The 19,524-nt window shown below is 33.4% G+C and overlaps 3 protein-coding genes across 3 annotated transcripts; 2 read left to right on the forward strand and 1 right to left on the reverse strand.

Annotated features, from left to right (window-relative positions):
- Positions 1-2,187: 2,187 nt before the first annotated feature.
- LOC143567065 (homogentisate phytyltransferase 1, chloroplastic-like) lies at positions 2,188-10,280 on the reverse strand. Its single transcript, XM_077053587.1, has 12 exons — positions 10,116-10,280; positions 8,800-9,053; positions 8,620-8,703; positions 8,455-8,529; positions 8,277-8,360; positions 4,529-4,618; positions 3,967-4,068; positions 3,132-3,227; positions 2,980-3,051; positions 2,795-2,890; positions 2,426-2,530; positions 2,188-2,345 (listed from the first exon to the last, which is right to left on the reverse strand). The coding sequence occupies exons 1-12, from the start codon at positions 10,204-10,206 to the stop codon at positions 2,304-2,306; spliced, it is 1,191 nt and encodes a 396-aa protein (XP_076909702.1). The 5' UTR covers positions 10,207-10,280; the 3' UTR covers positions 2,188-2,303.
- LOC143569663 (uncharacterized) lies at positions 6,937-7,842 on the forward strand (the record flags this gene model as incomplete). The annotated part of the gene is made up of 2 exons (XM_077055523.1): positions 6,937-7,227; positions 7,297-7,842. Coding segments are annotated over 2 exons (837 nt in total), but the record flags the coding sequence as incomplete, so codon positions are not given.
- Positions 10,281-17,433: 7,153 nt separating the features above from the next.
- LOC143567076 (uncharacterized) lies at positions 17,434-19,120 on the forward strand. Its single transcript, XM_077053594.1, has 4 exons — positions 17,434-17,803; positions 18,439-18,536; positions 18,705-18,776; positions 18,857-19,120. The coding sequence occupies exons 1-3, from the start codon at positions 17,584-17,586 to the stop codon at positions 18,756-18,758; spliced, it is 372 nt and encodes a 123-aa protein (XP_076909709.1). The 5' UTR covers positions 17,434-17,583; the 3' UTR covers positions 18,759-18,776; positions 18,857-19,120.
- The last annotated feature ends 404 nt before the right edge of the window (positions 19,121-19,524 follow it).

A 19,524-nucleotide genomic window follows, 5' to 3' on the forward strand; every position in this document is an offset into this window, starting at 1 on the left:
TGTCTTGTACTTTTAAAGAGTTTGAGGAGAAGAACAAACTATTCAAGAATATTGTTGCGGTTATGAAGGAAAAGTTCTTAAAATATTTTGAAAACATACCGCCGGTCTTCACTTGTGCCGCCGCTTTAAACCCATATTGGAATGTTCATGGGGTTGAGAGAACGATCGAAGAAATATTCGACAACATGGGTATGCACGAGATCGACCCGAAGTTGTCGACGGAAGCGTGTGAAAAGTTTAACAAAAACCTTCAAGACCTTTCTAACCATTATTTTCAACTTTATGGTCCAAGCACGAGATCGTCTTTTGTTAAAAAAAACGACTAGTAGCCCGAGCAAGGACCTACTTATAAACTTGATGAATGGGATTCGTGAATCGACATCTAAGAGGCAAAGAGGAAACACACCAACTAGCGAACTTGGTCGATATAGTGGAGCAAACTATGTTGAGGGTGCAACGGTCGACGAGGTTCGCAATATTGATTTGTTGGCTTTGTGGAAAGGAAAACAAAACGAATTTCCTATTCTATCCGTCATGGCTCGTGATTTGCTTGCCGTACAAACCTCAACGGTTGCTTCCGAATAGGTTTTTTCTCTTAGTGGGAGGGTATTATCAATGCGAAGAACAAAATTAACTCCCGAGTCTCTAGAGGTTTGCATTTGCCTAAAGGACCATTTGGATGCGGTTGATCGTGTACAACACAAGGCGAACTTTGAAGACGAAATACCAATAGAGCGTCCTATTCATGATGAGGAGGCGGAGGACGGGCTTTCTTCCGATAATGAAGACGAGGGTGGAGACAAGAATGAAGACGAGGGTGAAGACGAAGAGGAGTTGTAATTTTTATTTGTTTTAGTAAAACTATTTGTAACAAATTCAACTAATATATGTAGTTTTGATATGTTTAATAATAACGACTTTTGTGTTGTTTATTTCTTATTAGTCATGATTAATTTTTTGTTACTTTTTTAATAACGACGAACATTTTATTTATTTAAACAATAACTATTACAAACATTATTAAAACATAAACGATACTAAACATAACAACTTAAACTTAAAAACAACGTCCGTCGTTTTAATCCGGCGTTCTACAACGATTAAGCGTTGTCACCGGTGGTAGATGCTTGGGTTGTAGAGCCGGACGACTCTCCCACTTCCGCTTTTTTAGCATCCAAACTTCTTTTCTCTCGACAATACTTATTCGTATGTTTTCGTAATGTCGAGTTGGACCCTGCTGTAAGAAACTTCGAGCAATATTTGCAATGAGCCATCTCTTGTGAGTCGGTCATGAGACACAAATCGTAATGAACCCAAACATCGGGGCATCTCGTTGTTTCGATCACCATAACAACGTCGCCATTAGTTGCCATTTGTTGTCGGTTTAAGCTTAATTGTGTTTTGGAGTGTGTTTTATAGTTTTGGAAGTGGTTTAACAAGTACACACCATACCTTGCTATTTATAGAATGAAAATAACCTAATTATAGTAAAAAAAAACCGATTCCAACGGTCAAAAACGGCTATATAGCCGTTGGAACCGGTTTCTAACGGCTAGATTTTTTAAAATTCAAAAAAAACCGGTGGAACCGTTTTTACGTAATAACCGGTCCCGGTTAATACCCTACCCGGTTCCTAAAAGTTGGCATTTCGAGGCATCGGTTCGGGTCGGGAACCGAACCGGTTCTTGATTGGAACCGGTGCCATTTCCTACCCGGTGAGAAAAAAACCGGTTCCGAACCGGTTCGGGTTTTTCAACTGTACCCGATTTGTGCACGTCTAATTCGTTAAATTCATCATAGTTAGTTTATACTAACAATACTAGTAATTTTGTTGATTAATTCAAATTAATAGAAGTAAAGAAATTTTTAACAAATTTTTAAAACTAACAAAAATTAATGATTGATTATTTTATTTACATAAAAACTAAAATAATAATTAAAATTGTACTTTTAATTATAACTGTAAACATAACAGTTTTAGGGAAAAGATAACTTCATAATTCTTTTCAAGACATGTACAAGAAATAATATGGTCATGACAATAGAGGTGACAATATGGTAATAAATTGTAATTTTCAGCTTTAACAGTAGATAAAAAACATAACAGACTTCAAGCACATAGCGCGAATAACATCTTTTGTAACATCAAATCTACTAAATATAAAATAAAATCAATTGTTAATAAGTCTTAACTATCCAACCCTGCATCCCTAACCTAACTCCTCCAACAATTGATACCAAAACTAGAACAACAAATGAGCACAAACAAGTCGGGCCAACGCGCCATCATTTTTTTTTTCAGATCACCTCACAAGCGGTATCAGCAAGTACTCAGCATAAAACAACTGCAATAATAATAATAATAAGTTGTACTAAAACTACAATGTTATTTGTTGCATGCTTTAATATTTTTACAAAATGTTACCTGCCATATGAACATGTAAAATGAGGTTATAGCAGATTTGCTCTCAAGATCCGTTGATTTAGCGCGACCCCAAAGTATTAGACCGAGAATCGCATGACCCAATACCTAAATCATTAAAACATAATACCTTGTTATTATATTAAAATAGAATTACCACTGTTGACTTTTAAGTCAAACCAATGACTCTTGACTGATTTTAAACTTCAAAACCGAAATTGGTTCGAGAAAATTTTGGATAACTTTAACTGAACCAAAACAAGTACTGCGTTTAGAACAAAAATACGGCTAAAATTTGTAACAACTCTATACCGATTTTAAATTCAAAGACATATAAGTTTGACCTCATAAAGTCAAAAAATTTAACAATACCGTTATGTATCTGCTCCAAAGGATGGTAGATGATGCTCCAACTAAAATAGCAACTGCATAAGCCACTTCAAGCAATAAAATACAAATCCAAAACACCTGTAATAAAAAGTCAACATATTGACTTCACATAATTAGCTGCAGTTTTCGGTTTTTTACAAAACTTATATTAAAAAAGAGTGACTAACCCGCTTTTGACCCAAACGAACCGTAAACGATTGAATTCCAAATATCTTGTCTCCAACAATGTCGGGTATGTCCTGTCATTAACACATGATTTGTAATTATAACCATCTGTTAATTATGAGTAATTGGTTGTTAATGAATAAAAGAGTTTTACCTTAAACAGTGCTATTACAACAGAGAAGAAGCTCATAAATCCAGTTGCAAATATCACAGGTTTTGGGAACACAGCGAGTCTTCCGTACACAAAAGTCTACAAGTTTAATAGGTTAGTTAACAACATTTAAGGAAGTAAACGATCTAAGGCCTAAGGCGCTCATGAGCTACTCGAGATCGGCTCGCTGAAAGCTTCACCTGAGCCGATATTAAACGAGCTCAAGTCTAAAAGTTAGCTTGTTAATAAACAAGCATGTGCTTCACTTATCGCGCTCGAGCTGGATCGCGAGCCTTAACAAGCCAATTATTTATGGAATTTATATTGAATATATTGAAAATAGATTTATATAATAGTGACAAAAATAAATAATATATAATGTTATATATAAAAATTACAAGTAAAAGATACATAAAAAAACAATTATAAAAGCATAAAAAACTATAAATTAATAATAATTGAGCCAAGCTTGAGCTTGAAAACTAGTCACGAGCTGAGCTTAAGATTTACAAAAAGAGCTCGAAACAAACCAAGCTCGAGATCTGCTAAGTCCGACTGTCCGAGTCAAGCTAGGGTTCGGCTAGGTTCATTTACACCCCTAATAGACAGGTCAATTTGGTTTTTTGGATCTCAAACAGGTCAAAACAAAATAAGCTAAAATGTCCAACAGGTTGAACGAGTCAAGACAGGTTAAAAGTTGTCGAAAGTGTATAATTGATGCACACAACCTCTTAAATTATTTTAAGCAAGTATATAGATCATCACTATTTTTGTTGTTATTATTGTTATTATTGTTATTATTATTATTATTATTATTAGACGGAGAAAGAAAAAATACCTGAATGTGCAGGTAAAATGCAATTTGAACTATTACAGCTCTTACAGCTAAAATGCACATTGCTGCCACAAGAGCAAACCGCTTCCATCTCAGCATCGGCACCTAACATTTATGCGTGTCTTAGAAAGCAACGATGATAAACTAACAATGAAATGCGTAAAGATACCATTTTGTTTTTAGATTTAAAGAGAGTAAGGATAAATTTTAAAAACTAAATAAACGTATTAATATTAATTTTGTATATACATATTAAATTCCTTAATACGCATAGTCGCATTAGTGCTATGAAATAAAACAAATAAAATGGTAAATTTAAAGATCAGTTAACAGTGGCATTTCTTATTCCAAAAAAGTCAATTTGATTTGAAAGTGCATGCAATTATGCAAATTTAATTGACATGATTTGATATAACCATGGGAGCCATGTGGCCCATGTTTATAAATAATACAATGTATCTTATTAACTACCCAATTTTAGAGGCAAAATAATGATAATTGCAGATCTAAATATGATTGATTTGACCACAGAAGTCAAACAATATGTGCTAAAACAGAAACTCACATTGATTGAATATGCAGTCCCAAGAATAAAACTTATGAAAAGTGCCCAAAATAAAGGCCATGAACCAACCATCCATCCGAGCCAAAAACTCTGTAATGTAAGTTTATAATAGTAAACTTATGTATTAAGGGGGTGTTTGGTACAGAGAATTGGGGGGTGAGAAATGGAAATGGAAACAATTCTCTTGTTTGTTTACGAAAGAAAGAGGTGAGAAATGGAAATAAACCATTTCCATTTCCCTGATTTCTTTTCTCTAAAAAAAGCGGAGAAATCATTTCTCTAGGGTTTCATTTCTCACTTCCATTCTCTTCCTTTTCACTTCTATCAGCTTCCTCCTTCAGAGCACCGCAACCCAAAACAAGGTATGGTTCAAATTTCCGATTAACAGATCCATAAGCATTCAATCTATATATATCAGCTTCCTTTTCACTTTATTATTATTAATCGTACCACATCCATAAGCATTCAATCTATATATATTTCACAATCGAAGAATAACCGGTTAACAGATTAGCCTCAGCAATCTCATTAGGTTTAGTTTATGTATGCACTCGAGCTTCGTGTTTCTGTTAATTTGTGTATATTTGTGTGTATAAGTTTGTAATTGTGTGTATGAGCAGTTTGAAGGGATGTAAACGAGCCGAGCTCAAGCTTGACTAGGCTCGAATTCGGCTCATTTTGACTTACTAATGCTTGAGCTCGGCTCGTTTCGAGGTCGTTTTCTAAAGCACGAACTGGGTTTTGAGATGTTGAGTTCTGTGTAGTTTATTTTCTTGAGTTCTTCTAGAGAAGTTAGAAGTATGTTATGGTTGTCCCTTGAGGCAGCAGCAGAACCCATATACACAATATAAACCCCATCATTATATGCTTCATCTGCCTTAATATCTCCTAACAAACATGTTACAAACAACAGGCTGCAACAAAAGTAGAGACCTTTCATGTTGTGCCTGTTTTTATTGTATCACACACTTCTCTTATATTTATATATAAAAACATGTCACATGTGCAGTGTCTAGAGAGAGAAAAAGAAGCACTAAGCCTTGAGAATTTGAAGTGGGCATATAGATCATTGGGTGGGTACATACGCACGCACATTTGGATTAGATCGGTTTAGAGTCAATTTAGGAAAAATAGTAAAAAAAAAAATTGAATAGCCATTTAAATTACTGACGGACTACTGACTCATCCGATTATTTTCATTTTATCCTCAATAGAAAATCCATCATAGGTGAGAAATCCACTAGCAAAACCTAGAAACCTCTATTTTTATTTTAGCGTAATCAGATAATATTTGAACTCAATACCTTCTCTTTTTAAATTGAAGTCTTTAAATGTCTCCCCTCAATTACTTGCGGTAAAAATCATTGGCAAAAGGAAAAAAATAGCATATGATGTCAAAATTTTGCACTTTAGCTTTAGCTCAATTTTGAGTTCTGTGTAGTTTCTTTTCTTTCACTTTAGCTCAATTTTGCACTTTAATTTGCTGCATTTTGGTGTGCACTTTGGCTGCGTTTTTGCATTAATTTACCTGCAATCTCTCGTGAGGTCTAGTTTAGTGTATAATAGGAACTATGAACTCTTTTGATTTGTTATATATATGAGGTCTAGTTTGTTTTTCTTGAATTTTCTTATATTTTTATGTGTAGATGGCAAGATCACCTTCCAGACAAAGAATAGTTGCCATAGGTGCATTTTATGTCATTTATGTTACGATTCGTTGGTGGATGTTGTGTACTTATCATTTGTGTCGGTCGATTGAGTCAATGACTTTACGTAAAAAATATTTAATGAGTTACCATAATAGGCGTGAAAACATGGTGAGGATGGTTTATGAAAGTGATGTTACGAGTATTGTTAACATAAGAATGAATATACATGCATTTACAACACTTTGTGATATGCTAGAAACTAGAGAGGGACTAAAGAATAGTAAAAACATGCTAGTCGATTAGCAAGTTGCTATGTTTTTACATACCTTTGCTCATAATGCAAAGAATAGGATACTAGTCAACAGATTTCATCGGTCCGGGGAAACTGTAAGTCGGTATTTCAAGTTAGTCTTAAATGCTATATGTCGATTACACAAAGAACTCTACAACTCACCCGTGCCAGTGCCAGATAATGAAACTGATGAAAGATGGAAATGGTTTAAGGTTAGTCAAACACATTTTTTATTAAAGATATTTTTTGCTACATACATTAGTAAGTAATGATTTCTTTTAACTCAGGGTTGCTTAGGAGCATTAGATGGAACATACATTAAAGTTAAAGTCCCTGCTATTGATAGAAAACCATATAGGACAAGAAAAGGGCAGATTTGTACTAACGTACTCGGAGTATGTACGAGAGACCTTTTATTTACGTATGTCTTAGCGGGATGGGAGGGTTCTGCAGCTGATTGATGCATTAATGAAGATGCAAAGCTAATTGATGCATTAATGGAGATACATGCATCCGGAAAGTATGCTGGTGCTGACAATGGATTCAAACCAGGTTATTTAAATGGTGTTCAACAATTGCTAGATGTAAGTCTTCCTAACTCTAGCCTCAAAGCAGAACCACATATAAAGTCTAGGATGAAGACATGGAAGACACACTTTAGCATTGTATATGATATGGTGCATACAAGTGGGTTTGGTTGGGATGAACAAAAATGTTGTATTATTGCCGATGATAGTGTTTGGAATGAATACGTGAAGGTATATTCTAAAAAATATGTTTTTTAGATTTTAAAATTTTAGTCTAATTTATTTGTAATTGTCTTGTAGTCTCACAAAGGTGCTGTGAATTTTCGTGACAAGTCATTTCCTTTCTATGACAAATTGTGTACCATATTCGGTAAGGATAGAGCTACTGGTAGTAAAGCAGTTGACCTTGGAGAAGAAGATGTTGTTCAAGAGACGCAAAAAAGCTCACCTGTTGATATTGAAGACTTTGATTTTGTTGATGAAGCCGTTCCAAATGTTGATAGATCTGAAGGACAAACAGGAAGTGTAACAAGCAAGCGCAAAAGAGGTAGAAGCACGGATGCAGATGAGATATATCGAGAGTCTTGCAAAGATATCAAGGAAGTTTTGCTTCGATTTGGGGAGATGGTGGGTGAACAACTTAGCAAAGAAGGTATGGAGGTTCGTGAAATCTATGAAAAGGTTAGTGATGAGTTGAAAGCTTTACCAGGTATCACTACGAAAAAACGGTTCAAAGCAGCTCATTTGATTGGTAAAGATGTGGATCTAGGACGTTCTTTTCTTACGTTGACAATAGAAGAGAAAATTGAGATGGTCGAGTTGTATACCGATGGTTCAATGGGATAGTTGTGTATGGTTGAAGTATGTTTTGTATGTGAATTGGTTTTAACTATGGTTGATGTTTTTTGCTTAAAAACTATGTTTTGTATGTGAATTGGTTTGATCAGTGCATATTTTGGTTGGAATTTATGCATCTTTTTATATGTTTTTTATTTTTTAATAAATATTTGTTATGAAAAAAATACTTCTGCTAATGATAAAGTTGATATAATTCTCTGTTTATTTTCTATGTACCAAACAAGAGAAATGATTCTCAGCTATATTTCTCTACTGAAATCTCTGTACTACCAAACAGAACAGTCAATTCTCATTCTCCAAACCAATTCCCTTTCTCTGCAATTCCATTTCTCTATTCCATTTCTCTACAATTCCATTCTCTATACCAAACACCCCCTAATATTAAAAATTATGTATAATATATAAAATAAAATTCATTTTACCATGGCTGCGAATGAGGACACGATTATGATACCAGTTTTAACAGAATATTCTCCGGATGCCAATGGAAGATACGGCTTGTTAACCTGAGAATTATAAAAAAACAAATACAATAAAAATAATGATAACGCAAGTTGCATCATTCAATCTTGAAGACAAAAATTAGGAGAAAAAGGATACCTTGTCTATTTCTATATCAGATAATTGATTCAAGCCAACAATATATATATTCATAAAGAAGGCAGCAACAATAGCCTGGAAATTTAATGTAAGAAAATTAAAAATAATAATAATAATTAAAAACTTAATTACTCAATTATGAAAGTGTTTAAAAAGTTAAATAACCTCCAAAACACCAATGAGGAATAGTGGAGAAAAATCTGAAAGCTTTTGAACCGCAAGGAGTGAAACCGAAACTATGCTTAACGCCTGCCCAAAAAGATGGAACATGAATGAATCATTATAACATTACAAAGGGCAGAATGGTAATTTTACTTTAAAACTTTTGCAAAGTAAGAATCTTACAGTTCCAATAACCGTGTGAGGTCTTGAAAACCTATAAAAAGTATCTAAAGCACTTGATAATGATTGTTGAGGGCTTGCAGGATCAGGACTAACAGGCTGTTGATCAGAAATCGCACTCGCAACGCGTTTTGTGTTTAATTTGTGAGAAAGTTGGAGACTTTCATTTAATCTGCCAAAATTGCATCTCAGAGAACTCGATTGAGATCGAATGATTCGTTTTTGCTTTGATGCTCTTAATGATACTTGATAACAACCTAAAAGGTAGAAAATTTCATGAACAAGTTATGAAAGTTCAATCAAGTTTCTAAAAAATTTAAACTTGATACAAACATTAGCATTTAAAATTGTGTTATACAGATTGTTGTGAATTATTAACAGCCTTTTGTATTAAACATAAAATTAGGGGTGCGAACGAGCCGAGTTGCCTGCAAGCTACTCGATATCAGATCATAAAAAAAACTCAAAACGAGCCGAACCTTATCGAGCCTGAGCTCCTTGTATGGGAAGATCGTTTAGGCTCGTCGAGTCTTAACAAGCCTAATGTATTAAACAGTTTTAACTCCTTCCCGAGCTAAAGCCAGGCTTTGGCTCGTTTAAGGTACTGCACACGAGCTCGAGCCGAGCTTAGGCTTGTTAAGATATTAACCAGAATATCTAAAGATACTTAAAAACATATATAAAGTAATTAATAAATAATAAACGAGCCGAGAACAAGCTAGAAAAGAAGACTCATGAGCCAAGCTTGAGCTTTAGAAAAAGAGCTCGAAACGAGTAACGCTAAAGCTCTCGCAAGTGAAAACGGCTCGTTTACACACCTAATGCAAGATAACAGGTAACTAGTTTATAGACTTTTCACATTCTTCTAAATAAGATTGATACATATGGGTCCCTAATATATATATTGTTACCAATTATAGATTGGGAATTCATACAAAGATACCTACTTTTAAATAATGTGACATGTGACACATCAAAAGTACAAAATTCCCATGTGAATAATAAACAAACTGTATCATGAATGACTCAGCAAGACAAATTCCATAAGAAACATCAATCATTCATGAATTTTTCAAGCCTAAATTTCTATAAAAACAGATCCCGAATACCGAATACCGTACTGAATCTATCCGTAACAATACTCGTTACCAAATGCTCATCTCTATATGTAAACACCAATACCGAATTTCAAGAAAAGTGGGTGCTGAATACAGTACACATAATATTAATCAAATCTATACAAAACCCACAAATCAAATTCACTAAATTACAAAACCCATATGACGAAATCAACAGATTGATAATAAAATTAACAGTACCTGTTGATACAGCTGAAGATGATGAATCTTGTAACCTCCGAGAAGAAGAAGAAAGATTGTAAGAAAGAGAGCCAATAATCAACGAATTCATGACTGGAATAAAAGCCAAATGATTTAATTTATGAATGAATCACTGAACTGATCCTCTCATAAACCCTTGAATCGTTGAGTGTTTGCTTCACACTTCACGACTCCAATTGCAGTCGTGTTTGTTTGAATATGTGTGTAGTCTCGAAAGGACCATGACAATATATTAATATCACTGTGGGTCCCACACAAGACTGAACCCCAACCACTTCAGCAGACCCATTATTATTATTATTATTATTATATTTTGTAACAGCCCTTTATTGTTGTTAAATCATCGCACTCTTCAAATTTGAATAGTCATGTTATTCTACTCAGATCAGATTATTTGTCTTAATCAAGCGTAAAGTTTGGCTTGAATGTTCTCTGGAAAACTACACATTTGGCTGCCACTTGACCGTACTTTTACTCTCTGAGGTAAGACACGGTTGGACGAAAACTAAGTGGGCTCGGAATTCGAACTGACAGTCTTTGCATAAGTCATCATCATTATGATGAGCATGATGATGTTGATGATGATAATGATGAACATTTGCACAATGCGTAGCTCAAAATCTTTATTGTCTTCATTTCAAATAAAAGGATCCAATTATAATAAAGAGGCAGGTAAACGGGCAACAAGCTGCGCCGCTACCCCTTTTGAATGGCAAAACCGATCCTACTGAAAATAAAATTATTGTTCTTCGGCGTCGTTGAGTTACTGTGCACGACCCGCTGAACTCTTTTTAGAAACGTAGCAGCATCGGGAGCAAGAGACCCAAATATATTAAAAGCAAAAGGAATGAGGGCGTGTTGATTCTCCGCACACGCCTTCTCATACTTAGCAATTTTTCCTGCTTCTGCCTTTAGCACGGCCTGCCAAGAGGGGACACCCCGGTAAGGTCCACACAAGCATGCTTCCCCCCAGCCCATCCAAACACAAGAATGTCCGCTGGTCGGAGAGTAGACCTTCCTTCACGCGAATCCGACAAGAAATTCACATGAGCCTCTTTTCTTGCCGAGATTCCCGCCCGTCTTAATCCACTAAAAATAACACAAGTAAGGATGAAACTTGAATATTTTCTAAAAAACTCAGGTCTCCTACCATTAAATCATAAGTGACGAACCAATAATAAATATTAGCTTATTTTTTACAAGGCAATAATAAATTCTATTTAGTGTTCGCCTTTTCTTTTTCACAAGGGTGGTGAGATTAGTTTATATGAAAAAAGTAGTGGTGTCAAAGGTTAACATGAAAACAAAAATAGATTAGTTGTTCTGAGCCATTAACTCGAAATGGTATAAGAAAAACGATTCTTAAATTGTATTTTCAGAATGGTTACGAAATTAATATTAACATCACGCGTTATGACGGGTATATAAAACCGTTTATTTGATTCAGTTATCGTATTTAGTTAAATTACATTAAGTTGACGATGAAAATAATTACAATTTTAATGTGTTAGAATGGATTTATGAATCGAATGGTTTTATATAAAATATGTATTTATAATAGATTTAAAACATTTTGTCACTTTCAAATATACGTTTATTAACTATGATTCAATACATATATGGTGAGGTTATTGTATAATAATTGTATAACGTATGATAGGTACGCGAGACGTCCAAAGGCAAAAAACCAAAACGCTCAGCCAAAAACCTAAAACACTCAAAAACGGTTTTCGTGAAGAAAAGTAAAAAAGTGACCGATTAACGATCCAAAACTGTTTATTTCGGTGAACCAATGATTAATTGGATATGTATTGACGATTTCGAGATCTTGTGATGTGATTTCGTGGATCGATTTCACGAATATAAGTATTGTTTTATCTAATGTACGTTAAACAATTCTTGTATTTTATATTCTCTCTCTCTCTCTCTCTTTATATATGTGTGTGTGTGTGTGTGTGTGTGTGGTGCAGTTACTGTACGCTAATGCCTTAACGTACGATAGGTACGCGAGACTCTCAAAGGCAAAACACAAAGTCAAAAACCTAAAATGCTCACAAAAACTTAAACGCTCAAAAACGGTCTTCGTGAAAAAAATAAAAATTTGATCGATTAACCATCCAAAACTTTTTTTTTTCAGTAAATCAATGATTGATTGGATATGTATTGACGATTCCGAGATGTTTGGATGTGATTTCATGAATCGATTCGAGAAAAAATTGATTCGCGTACAAAATGTACGTTAAAACATTATTGTATTAGATCTTTTCCCTATATATATATATATGGGTAAGGATCCTAAGAGAACCCTTTGCAAATTGAGAACTTTAAGAACCATTTTGAACCAATTAAAACACCTTTGAAAAAAATATTTAAAAAAATCATAAAACAAAAAATAACAAAAATTTTAAAAAAGTAAAAAAAACGAAAATTCATATATTTCATTTCGGTTTCATTAAAAAAAATAAAAAATAAATTAAAAAAACAAGAAAAAAAACGTCGTATTATACACATATGTATAATTTTATTTAATCTTTAGTTACGTAATATACACATATGTACAGTGTCATTTATCTTAAATTATACACATGTGTATAACAAAATCATGTAAATGTACATATATGTATATATTATACATATGTGTATATAAATTGGCTAAACCGAGTTTTTTTATGAAACCGGGATGTTAAAATAAGAATTTTTGTTTTTTTTACTTTTTTAATTTTTGTGTTTTTTTTATTTTATGATTTTTTTTATTTTTAGGATTTTTCTAGTCCAAAATAATTCTCATGGTTCTCAATTTCAAAAAAGTTCTTAATTCCAATTGGTTGAAAAGTTGACAAACCGCACTCAAATAATACTTAATGCTATTACTGTTTTAGTGCCCACAAGATCTTTTTTTTCTTTGGCGCCCATGCATATTGGGTTGACTAAAGATTAAGGTCGTAGAAAATGTGAAGTGTTTGAGGCGTCATCCAATAACTGCTCATGCATAATAGATTGACTGAAGATTAAGGTCGTATAAAGTATGTGGTGTCATCCGGTAAAATTGGGTCATTGATAAAATATCAAGAGCTCTATAACCGTGTGTGCATATTTTTAAAACTTTTTAAATAAATATTAAATATGCACGTCTTCCCTCCACCCTACTCTAATATTCCCACTCTAAACATATATATATAACATGATGTGTCATATTTAGAAAAGATTGGAAAAAAATATTAAATGTATATGTCTTCCTTTTCTTTTATATACTAGTTGATTACACAACCGGTAACCGGAATGATTTGGACCAGTTTTTTCTTTTTCTTCTTTTTAAATTTTTCATTTTTGTGGTGTGAACATAACTATTCCTTTTATAGATGATGTGAACTTGACATGACTAGGCATGTAGGATCAAGGTAGGCAAAGAAATCATGGTGGGGGTGAAATGGAAGGATTGGAAATTGGAGGCAATGTAGGATCAAGTTAGACAAAAGAATTTAGGATGTGGGATCAACTTACACTAGGAAATTTAGAATGTGGGATCGACTCAGACAAAGAAATTTAGAATGTGGGATCGACTTAGACAAGGAAATTTAAAAGGAGACTAAAAAGGTCAACAACTAGTTTGGTACCTAGATCTACAAAGGTTTTATTGAGTTTTATTAAATACTGGTTGGTTCGCTTATTTCCCAGTAAAATTTTAATATAAACCTAAAGTAGATATATTGAAAATACTACCACAAAAATATGTATGTATGTATGTATGTTATACACATACAGAAGGAAACCAAGTTCAAATTTTCTATTTGATTCGAATATATACTTTTTCGAGCCTGATTTAATTTGTGTACTGAACACCCCTAGCGAGTAGCGACAACACCAACAAACAATACTTAGACTCAAGGGTCTTATATATCCTGATCCTTCTCTTTATTTAAGTTTTGGTAGTTTATCTTGATTATCATTAATTTAGTATAGTTATCATATGTTCTTCTCTTTATTTAATTGTTGTATTGCTATTTTGTTATGTGATATGTATTGCATTTGATACAGTTTGAAGAGTAGATTGTTTAACAACTTTTAAACCATCAACTTCATAACTATGATGGGTTGGTGCCACCAACTAATCCTTTCTCCATCCATTATCATCCACCAGCACAATGCACAACTGTTTAGTGTTTACTAGTGTAGACATGACACACACACACAAGCCTGAAATTGAATTTTTTTACATTAGACCCATTATAAGTTGAGCCGATCTTCATCCTAATTCACCATTGTCATATTTTAGTGGATTTTAGAAGGAAAAAAAATCTTATTATATCACTGATTTGAGACAATAATATTACTACGAACCGAGCTCAAGTTTTAGAATAAAGCTCAAACTCATCTTTAGCTCATTTACATTGGTTAACTATCACGTACCACCAATTACTAAAGGTGTTCGTTGAATCAGAAAAAACTTACATTACATATGACACTGAAAGTTTGAAAGTTTTAAAATCAAATTCAAATAAAATTCACTGAATTTGAATAAGCTAATTCAAATTCGAGTCTGTTTGGATTAACCGTACTAGAAAAGATTCAAAAAGCTTACAACAAAATTACAAATAAATGCATCAGTAAACCAATATTTAGTTATATATAACACAAAAAATAATAATAAACATAACCCAAACATATAACTAAACACGTTAATCTTGAATTTTAGAGATAAATATCAAACGTGTTATAGATAATTCTGAGTGAATTATTTATTGAGTATTTTATATTTAAATTAGAGATAATTATTAGTTTTAACTACTAAGGTTTATCTAGGAGTTTATTCATTTATTAAAATAGAGTTTGTGTTGGGTTAGGATTAGAACGAGTTTTAGTATTAAATGGATGGTTAGGGGTATTGTAATTTTTTGCTTTCGTTTATTAATAATAAAGAGAGTCAAACAAGTTGTTTAATTTCGTGTATGCATGTTTGATCAAGGCCTGATTTTCCAACACTAATATGGGTTGAATCAAATATAAATGACTTTATCATGAGAAGTGTACAAATAATTAGAGTAATTATGTTATTAATAGAGTAATTATTAGTATTCTATGACTTTTAAACTAGAGTAACTATTATTACACTATTTTATTTTTACAACATAATTACTCTACTTCAAAACTATAATTACTCTACTTATTTGTATGGTTAGTAAGTTAATTTTATTTGTACCGAAACTCATCTCATGTAATATTACTATTGTGCCGTACCATTATGGAAGAAGATTCGGCTAAAATGTGGACTTCCGCGGGAATAAAAAATGGATTGACTTCCTTTTGGTATTTTGGCCAAAATACCTTGACTCCTCGATACTCAATCAAATCCTCTTCGTTGACGATTGAATTCAGTTATCTAGTCTCATTTAAGTAAGTCCCGAGCTCTTTCTTATATATCGAGGATCATCAAAATAAGCAAGAATATTATTTCTACGGAGAATACCATTTCTTGGGATTTCAATTGCTATACCTGAAGAAGGTATTTGTTGGTTATCGCCTTCTTGAATCGAGTGGAGTGGGATGATGACTCTATTTTTTCTCCTCTTTGCCAATAAATCAGAATTTCCCTCGAGAATACCCGGATCTCTGAGATTACAACGACCAGTTAATGTCATTCGATTCAGTTCTGAATAATAAGGAATCCTATCTCCTTTTTTATTTTTACCAGGATAATACGAACTAAAAAATTTGTGTCAACAAAAAGTAAAGAGAATAATATGAACTTAACTTTTGATTTTTGAAGTGAATCTGTTTTAAATATTTAAATTCAAAATCAAATTAGAAATTAGTTTAAAAATTGAAATATGATTTCAATAACTTAATATTTTAATTCTTTATTAGGATTTGATGTGATTTAATTTGAATTTTGAGTTATTATCTGTCAGGTTACGATTTGAATACCGAATACACGTGTCAATTATAAGGGAGTGGAATGAAAATCAAACAAGTTAAGAAAAATAGTTCTGTTCGAGAGCGACAATAATCGTTAACCAAACAAGCCCGGCAATTACCCACATGCTTACTTGAAAATGAACCCGTGTATATCTTCAAGTCACCTTCGACATTGACATGTCACTATGTCAGTCTTTAATCTTCTCATTACATGCAAATAATATAGAGCAAATTATGCTTTTGGTCCTTGTTATTTGACATTCTTACATATGTTACCCACATGTTTCAACAAGTTACCCAAGGTACCCATAAGTTTCAATAAGTCACACAAGATACCTACAAGTTTCAATAAGTTACAAAATTAATCTACAAATTATTAATATGGTATCCCTGATCCCTCAAACTTCATTAAGTTAAACAAGACCTCCACAAGTTTTCTTTTTTACATGCCATACTCCACACCTTTAATTACTTTATACAACTAACCCCACAAATTTTTAAAATTGTAACACTCAAGTTCCATTTAATTACACAATAACTCCACACAAGCTTTTTAATATGCCAAATCAAGTTGTTCACTTGGTACCGAATCCATACTAAACCGAAGTACCGTTGTGTCACCGACTCAACACATGGCTTTCTTTCATTATACGTATCCAGGTCCCTACTACAAGTCTGCAACGCACGTAAGATAAGCAATGGAGTTAAAAAATGGTTTTAAATGGACGGAGTAACAAAAACTAGCAAAATGGTTATAAAATTTAAATCTTAAATCATGATATGTTATGATATTTTTTGTTTGTAATTTTGAACCGAAAATGTTAAACATATCAAACCACAAGGTCAAAATCGTAATTTACTTCAGATAACAAATTATTTTACTATTATAAGAATCGAACTCCTCAACTCATACTTTATATCATAACCACCTTACCGCATCGCGCCGTATAAAGGTGGGCAAATAAACCGGTTAACCGAACCGATCCAAAAACTGAACTGAAACCGAACCGGTTTGAAACCAATTATATATAAACCGGTTTGGAACCGATTGAAACCAGTTTGTAATTTTCTCTCCCAAACCCGGTTCCAAACCAGTTAACCGAACTGAAACCGGCCAAAACTGGGCAGAAACCGATCAAAACCTGAACCAAAACCGATTGTAACCTCGTCAAGAAACCGATTTCAACACAAACCAAAATCAATCATAATCAGGTTTTGAATTTTTTCAACCACACTGAACTGGTTTAAACCCGAACCGATTTGTGCACCCTAGCGCCGCCTTACAACACTAACAAATACACTCCATGAGTTGATAATAAATTAGAAAGTGAAAAGCCAATAAAAAGTAAAAACAAGTTGAAAAAAAAAACAATTTCTTTTAATAAAAAAACACATTAAACCCCTTTCACACACTCTTTCTTCATCTTGTTCAAAACCCTTGTTTCTCACTCTTCAATTCCACCTAATTTTGCTTCAAAATCAATCAAATTGGACACTTATTGTACTCAAATTCAACTTCAATTGAAGATTAGTCATGATGAACGAACAAGATTCAACACCTCCACCAACGATCGGAAAAATGGGTCCGTACACCGTCTTTATTACCCACCCGTCCGATCCGGAACACATGTCCGGTTCGATCCAATCTCCGCCGATTAAATCTGCTCCGGTTCAGCCTCCGCCGGTTCAGTATCACAAACCCACCTCACCAAGACCTGGGTTTTTCTGGGAAGCTGTTGCCAAAGTTCAAAATGGTATCTTTTTATTTTTTATTTGTTTAATTGGTTAGTTTGTTACTGTTAATATGTTAAATCTTGATTAATTGTACTTCAATTGAATTGTATAATTGAAATCTGAAATCTGTTTCAAATTTAATTGCTTGTGATTGTTAATTGAGCCGAGCCTTATCGAGCTAGAACCTAAGATAAAGCTTGTTTAGTTATCGTGCCGGAGCTCGAGTGTTGTATGGGAAAATTTTTTAGGCTCGTTTATTTTTGAGTTTCAACTCTTTTGGACTTTTATGTATTGATTTTACATTGCATGACCAAGCTCGGGCCGTACTTTGGCTTGTTTAAGGTACTGCACACAAGCTCGACGTTAGAGGATTTATAAAATTAATTTAAATAGTTAAAAATGTATATAAATTAAATAGTAAATAACAAAGAACCGACCCCGAGCTGAGTTTGTGCTTGAAGTTGAAGAAACGACTCATGAGCCGAGCTTGAGCTTGAGCTTGAAATGAGCTGAGCTCAAGCTCGACCTCTTGTAAGTCAAAGCGAGCCGAGCTTGGTCCCGGGTAAGCTCGTTTACGCCGCTAGGTTTAAGGAGTCTTTTTGTTTTTTGATATTATGCATTTGGGTTGATTTATGACTCATTTATTGTATAACAGCACATTCAAGTTTGGATGAGTATGTAGCACATTGGTTTGGGTTGAATCAATCAAAATATCAGTGGGCTCTTGATGATTACTATGAAAGCAACGGATCGGTAAGCTTTTATATTTTGTTGTTTTCGCTTATTCCATAGGTTTGGTTGACAAATTCAAGTAATCTATCCCAAAAAACTGATCTTTATTATTATATGTTTAAACTTTTGTGGTCAATGGTTTACCTTTTTAGCATGGTTCTTGATATCTAATTCTTGCAAAATTATCAGGACAAAGTTGATGCACAAGTGACACATGCATCCACTAAAGCTCAAAGGGTGTAACATATTCTTCTTTGGAAGGTAGGTGGTTCAAAAATTGATGTTTTTTTTACCTTAGGTTATTGTTTCTTGCATTTAAGGTTTTATTATATTTTTTTTAGGATGGAGTTTGGTTGAGTAAGAACACCTTCATATTGTCTTTTTGAGCATGGTATGGTTCTTGGGTGGTTATGATTGGATCAATCTACATGATTATCGGAAGCAAAGCGTGAACTTTTTGGTGTTCGGGTCGACCGTTCTTTAGTAGCAAACGAGTATGAAACTATGAATTATGTATTCTGATCCGTTCATGGTCATTTTAATCACCCGCCAATAACCAAATGATTTGCTTGAAGTGTAATGTGTTTGGTGTGTTTATGCTTCCATTTTCTTTTAGTATGTGAACCTTGTGAAGTGAACTTATTTCATGATCTTACCAAAGGCATATCCAATGTTTTGAAAGCCGGATCACTAATTATATTGGTCACTATCGCTTCACTGGTTGAACCGATTGAACCAGACTTAAAAACTCGATACCATCATAATTTATTGTAAAAATATTTATTTGTTACATAGGTTAAAAATTAAAATAGCAAATAGTTTATTTCATAAGATGATTGTTTTCATACAGTATAAAATGATTATTAACCATTATATGTCTTTAAGTCTATAGCAAAAGTCATATAACAAGCACAATCTAGTACAATCAAATATTCCAAACAAAGGCACCAACAAGGAAAATGAGACAAAAGCTATGCATCAATCCCAATTATACAATGTCATCTCAAAG

Source organism: Bidens hawaiensis, unplaced genomic scaffold, assembly GCF_021521415.1.
Source record: "Bidens hawaiensis isolate Kalapana, Puna unplaced genomic scaffold, B.hawaiensis_p1.1 tig00001236_1, whole genome shotgun sequence".
Classification (NCBI taxonomy): Eukaryota; Viridiplantae; Streptophyta; class Magnoliopsida; order Asterales; family Asteraceae; genus Bidens; species Bidens hawaiensis.